Source organism: Peromyscus eremicus, chromosome 7, assembly GCF_949786415.1.
Source record: "Peromyscus eremicus chromosome 7, PerEre_H2_v1, whole genome shotgun sequence".
NCBI lineage: Eukaryota > Metazoa > Chordata > Mammalia > Rodentia > Cricetidae > Peromyscus > Peromyscus eremicus.
This window is the reverse complement of record NC_081422.1, coordinates 39,363,984-39,369,983: the sequence shown is the minus strand read 5'-3', so window position 1 is coordinate 39,369,983 and position 6,000 is coordinate 39,363,984. Positions and strand designations below refer to the sequence as shown.

At 48.6% G+C, this 6,000-nt stretch overlaps 1 protein-coding gene across 1 annotated transcript; it reads right to left on the bottom strand.

Moving 5' to 3' along the window:
• Positions 1-483: 483 nt before the first annotated feature.
• Positions 484-5,013, bottom strand: LOC131914282 (T-cell surface glycoprotein CD3 delta chain). Its single transcript, XM_059266876.1, has 5 exons — positions 4,894-5,013; positions 1,720-1,929; positions 1,168-1,299; positions 809-852; positions 484-614 (listed from the first exon to the last, which is right to left on the bottom strand). Exons 1-5 carry the CDS (start codon positions 4,946-4,948, stop codon positions 549-551), a joined length of 507 nt encoding a protein of 168 aa, XP_059122859.1. The 5' UTR covers positions 4,949-5,013; the 3' UTR covers positions 484-548.
• Positions 5,014-6,000: the final 987 nt, after the last annotated feature.

Sequence of the window (6,000 nt, the reverse complement as noted above, 5' to 3'; positions counted from 1 at the left end):
GTGCTTGCCTGATAGCGCTCTCTCTCTCGCTTTCCACCCCACCACCCCCGCTTGCTCGCACGCACACACACTCACACACATACACACACACCCCCTCTGAGTCCCAGTACTCTTTGGTGTTCTGCCACCACCCCCACTCACGATGTCATGGAAACTTTTGTGGCTCAGCTTCTAAACACAGCGGCCTGCCCTCAGCTGTGGTAAGGCAGCAAAACCCCAAAGAGTTGTTGTGATAGGGACTGGAACCAATACGCAGCTGAAGAAGAGTGGCTAGGCTGACCCTCCCCACAGGAAATCCTCAGGGTTAGAAACACCAGTTGGCCAGGATGGACCGGAAGCTGTCCATCGCACTGCCTGTGTGGGACTGAGGAAAGGAAACGCTGAAGGGAGACCACAGGTAGGCAAGACCCCAGCCAAGCGAGGACAACCGCCAACCCATGTCTTGTAAAGCACAGGCACCTGCTGATTGAAAGAACACACCTTTATTGATTGAGCACAGAGGGAAGGTACACTTGATAATAACACTCGGGGAAGCCCCAGTCTCGGGATCATTTGTTCCGGGGCCAGTTCCCTCCAAGACGACTGTACTGGGCATCGTCACGATCTCGGAGAGGCTGGAATGGGAAGCATGACACCAAGTCAGCATCTGAGCTCTTCTCCGCACCCACGCCTGACTTCTCCAAACATCCAAGGATGAGCTACTGCCCTCCCCACCACCCAGGACTCTCCACACATCTCACACCCATCCTGTCAGGTCCCTTAGTTCTCACTCCCTTCTCCCATTCTCGACTCCTCCCTCAGGGCTTACCTGATACAGCTGCTCGTTCTTCAACAGGGCTTGAATGTCAGAAACTAGAAGCAAGGAAAGAGAGTTACTGCAAGCTGGGGAAGATGAGACAATGAGACCTCAGCAGCCCGAGGAGTTCCTTTGAACACTGCGGGGGGGACTCTGAAGCCAGTCACACCCTCCCTCAGTCTCAGAAGTCTGCATGAGTATCACGGGCAGACATGTTCTTTCAGCACCCTGTGGTACCCCTAGGGACTAGATGAAGCCAACCCTACCACCATCACCATCTTTCAGCCAGTTCATGAACTGAGAGAGAGAGAGAGAGAGAGAGAGAGAGAGAGAGAGAGAGAGAGAGAGAGAGAGAGAGCCCTTCCACTAACCCCCAGAGAGCCTTCCAGTCTCATGTCCTGCAAAGCAGTAGACTCCCAAAGCCAGGAGCAGAGTGGCAATGAGGTCAGTGATGATGATACCAGCCACGGTGGCTGAGTCCAGCTCCACACAGTTCTGGCACACTGTGGGGGAGAAGAGAAAGAAAAATTTCAAGGTCAGGGAACCATCGCCGATCCTAGAAAGACCCTAGGTTTCCCATTCCAAGACTCACACTTCAGTGAGATGGTGATGACCTTGCTACTTCCATCCCCACCCTCATCCCAAGGAATTGCTGAAGAGAAACATGACATAACTTCAACTTGATGGGGCTTTACCTGAGGAAAGGACTAAGCCCCTCTCCAAGCCAGCCCCTGCCTCCTGTCTGTCTTAGTCAAACCCTCTCCCATTCTAAAGCACTCCCTGACAAATCTGGTCCATACCACCATGAGTGCCCTTGGTTTGTTTAGAGAATAAATCAGTTCACCACAGTCTGCTTTTAGACAGAATGTTCTCACATCCAGAGGGCCCATGATCTCATCCCAGTGGGTCCAGGAGGCACATACTTCGGTAATATACTTGTAAGGTAGACAGCTCCTCTGTCCCATTTTTACACTTATAGATCCCTCGTGGGTCCAGGATGCCTTTTCCCAAGTTCAGTGTTGTATTTTTTGCAAGCCACACTTCCGCCGATCCTTCTAGATGAATGATACTGGTATTGCAACTCACAAATACTTGGTCCTCATATTCGGTCACTGATACATTGAAGGAGCTCCCTAAGAGGGAAAACACCATAATCAGAGGCAGCTCTCTGCTGTGTAGCCGACCTATCATTCAACTGAAGTGAATACTTATGGACCGACCACGTGTGTAGTAAGGGATACGATTCCTAGTGAAAGGAAGGGGCAGAAGAGACTAGAGGAAGACTTCAGGAAGTTATCCAGAAACTGCAGAGCCATGAAGGACATGAGGCTGTAGTCCAAGCAGAAGACAGATTGTCCAAATTGGCTTTAACTGCCAGCTTAACTCAGCCTAGAGCCACCTGAAAAGAGAGTCTCTAATTGATGGATTGCCTACATCAAATTGGCCCTGTGCACATGTCTAGTATAAGGGATTGTCTCGATTGCCTTACTGATGCAGGAGAGTCCAGACCACTGTGGGTGGCACCATTCCCTGGGCAGGCGGGTCTGGGCTGTGTAAGAAGGTTAGCTGTACAAGCAAAGGAGCCAGAAAGAGCGATCTTCCGTGGTTTCTACTTTGAGCTCCTGCTTGAGTTTCTGCCCTGACTTCCCTTAAAGATAGACTGACCTGGACTTGTAAGCCAAGTGAATCCTTCCCTCCCTTAAGCTGCTTTTGGTCAAATAATTTTATTACATTAGAATTCAAACTAGGACACGGATCCTGAGTGACTTGGGGCAAAAGAGAAAACCATGAAGCTGGGTTGATCCAAGAACCTTCCCGAAAATTAAGTTCAGACCACCGATTAGACTGCTGGGGTTCCCCAAGAGACCTGGGAATGCAGAAGAATGTTCTTAGCCTGGAGACTGTGCCTTTTATACTAAAGACTTCTAATTCCTCTTCCTAGCCAATAACCCTCTCACTTCAACTTCTCATCATTTCCTTCTCCGCTTTCTCCACTCCAGTATCTGCCAGAGTACTGAGAGGCTCAGTATGAAAGCCTTTTCCAAGGCCATTGACCTCTGGGACAGAGAGGAGCTGTGAACTACCAGCCCAGTGATCCAGATTTCCCAGGGCAAAGCCCATGTAAGAACATTCCCTGGGAACATAGCTCAATGGCAGAGGCATGTGCAATGCCCTAGATTCGATCTCCAGTACTGCCAATATACACTCTGGCACAGCGACTTGAATCTGTAATCTCAACACTTGGAAAGCTGAGACAGGAGAAAGCCTGAGACAGCAAGGCCAGCCTGGGCTACAGAGTAAGTGAGATTCCATTAAAAAAAAAAAAAAAGTAGTTCTATTAGTGTGTTAGTGGCAGCTGGGACCGAGACATAGGCACTGTCATCTGTGGCAGCCTGGGGAGTTCCTTTAATCTTGGAGGAAATTTAACTCACGTAAAACCCAAATCTTCTCCTCCTTCAACAGAAAATTTTTAGGATGAACCAGTAATGAAGCAATTTGGGGTTTATCTTAATACAATGTCCTTATATTAATATAAGGACATGCATGTTAAGAGAAAGAGAGGCACCCCAGAAGGTTTCCCAGAGAGAGATGTGCCGTGTCTTTGCAACAGATGTGTACACCGTTCGGGTGGGTTTTGAAGTTCTTATCCACAGAGTTGCTAAGAAACCTAAATGAGTTCACAGAGTGGTTGGTACGGGCATCTGACAAAATTACAATTGATTAAATAAAAGTCTAGATTTGGGGATGCCAGAAGGCATCTTCACTATAAACAAAGTAAGCAGTCTTATTTGTGAGGGCCCTAGAAAATGTTCTAGAGAGAAACGAGGCCCTACTCCCAAGGTCATATACACGCAGGCATTAAACCTGTCTTGATGCTATTTTAACACAAAATGCCTGTATAGGAAAAGACTAGCACATGGGCAACTTTCACAGCAAGTGTTAACTGTGCTGAAATTCTCAAGTCTCAGCTTGAGAGGCTTCAACTAGCTTCTGGGGTGAGAGGGTCCTTTCCCTTCTGTGTCTCTGTAATTTTTCCTGTCTTTCTAGCCTACCTCAGGGCCACACTTGCTTAAGGAGAAATGGCCACAAATAATAATAATAATAATAATAATAATAATAATAATATCAAATCAGTTTCTGAGGCTCCATATATAGGGGGTGTAGGAGCCAGAGATACGCACAGCGGGCCTCCCCAGACAGCCGGAGAACATCTCTCAGCCCACAGGATACTGCAATGTCCACTGACAGCAGTAGCAAAGATGGAGTCTGTGTGTCTCCAATGTGAACACAGGAGCGTCCTCCAGAAAGCTCCAAAATGGCTGCCCCTCCTGCCTCTGAAGCAGGAGTGTATACGAGCACGCTAGAGAAGACATGGGTGCGTACAGCTCTTCTCCTCTTGTAGTCCTGTCTTCTTTGGAGTTATTTGCAGCAGAAACCCCTGGTGGCCAGGACAGCTTTTAGAGTGGCCCTTTGGCCGAGTTTTCCCGAGACTGCTGAGTTCCTGAGATGTGAGCTCTCCAGGGTTGTTTGGGGGTTAGTTTGGTTTGTACTCTTGCACTCTTAGAGATCTACCCCTGAGCTATATCCCCAGCCCAATCTTCTGTTTTAAAAGTGAACAAACTGAGAAGAGCTGCTACCTACTAACTTTAATAGAATATATCCCCATCTGTCCTTCCCACCCAGCTAAAGCTAACTTTTCCCAAGATGACTCCTGAATTCTGAACTGTGGCTCTGGGTGGTTACGTAATGATGGCCGATGACCAAGAATTCTACTCCAGGAGGCCGTTTGCCTCAGAAGATGCAATGGGTGTAACTTCTTCCATTACCAGCCTTAGGCCCAAGCACATGCAGTGTGAAACCGTTTCCTACAGACGTCTGGTCCAAGGCCGTGGATACCATTAAGACCAATGTGAGCCTGGACTGGAGGAGGTCAAAGCCAAAGGCTTGTTCCTATACCCCAACCCCGCCCTTCTGACCCTCCCCTGCCTGATGATAAACTGGAGCCAGCACTGAGATGCACTTCCCAGTAAACTTCTTCCAGTGATGATGTCCCTCTCAGGTCCCTTCCTCCACACAGCTGAAGAGGCCTCACTTACCTTGAGGGAAAAAAGCGGCCAGTATCAGACCAGCCAGAATCCCGCTATGTTCCATCTTCCGGAGGAATTCATCCAACAAACAGAGTCAAGCCACAGAACGATCGGCCAGGGTGGCACTCCCCTCCGCCAACGGACTCATGGGTATTCAGAAAAAGGAAGAGTGGGGGAGGAGCCAGAAGAAATCTGCCTCTCTGCCTTTGATGCTGGGAGGCTGTCAAGGCAAGAGTAGGTTAGGGATGGGGTAAGAAGGAACAGGTGCAAACCGCTCTTTCTGGCCAGAGCTTGGGAGTAAAGGCAGAAGACAGAGGAGAGACTATGAGGGAGGTTCATTCTGGCTTCTACGAGGTGAGAGGAGATTGAGAATAGCTTTTCCTGGGTCACTGGTAACAAATGAAGAAAACTTCGGGCTTCCTATTGACAACACGACTACGTTTACTTACAAACAAGACAGAGTCAGCTCTTCAAATCCATTGAGAGAAGCTATGAGCCCCATGACACAGGCCACATTAACAGTTCCTCCCATTTGTTTCTGGTCAGTTTCAGAGGGCAGTCTGGGCACTACATCAAGCTGCTTCTAGCCAGATGGACTTCAGAAACCCCCCAAGTCAGACATCTGAATCCTAGATCCAGTGTGTAGTACCCATGGCACCAAGCATGGAGTGTTTCAGAGCTTGTCTCCCTTGGTATCACCATAAGGATTTTGAGAGGGGTGTTTACATGGTGCCGCCACATCAAGTCTTCTCAGTATGAGATTCTTCTTAACCGTATAATCCACTCACTGTATAATCGAGCCTCCCCAGCAGACAATAGACTTTCTCTACCACAGCCTGTGGGAATCTGAAACTTTCCACACTGCCACAGTTAGAAGGTCATCTGCCTGGGGCCGAACTATAGGCTTGTGCCTGGTGTCACATAGGAGGTCTGTGAATTTCTGTTACCCATTGACTGACTGAATGAGACAATGGCCTGAGACCCTGGAAGTAGCCCAGGGTTGTGTGCCGAGAAATATGCTAGCTGTCCTGTTGGGATGGGCCTACCTATTTTCAGGTAGGTACCACTTTGATGTTCTCAAAAGAACAGGGACAAAATCGCTCAATGAAGGTCTAC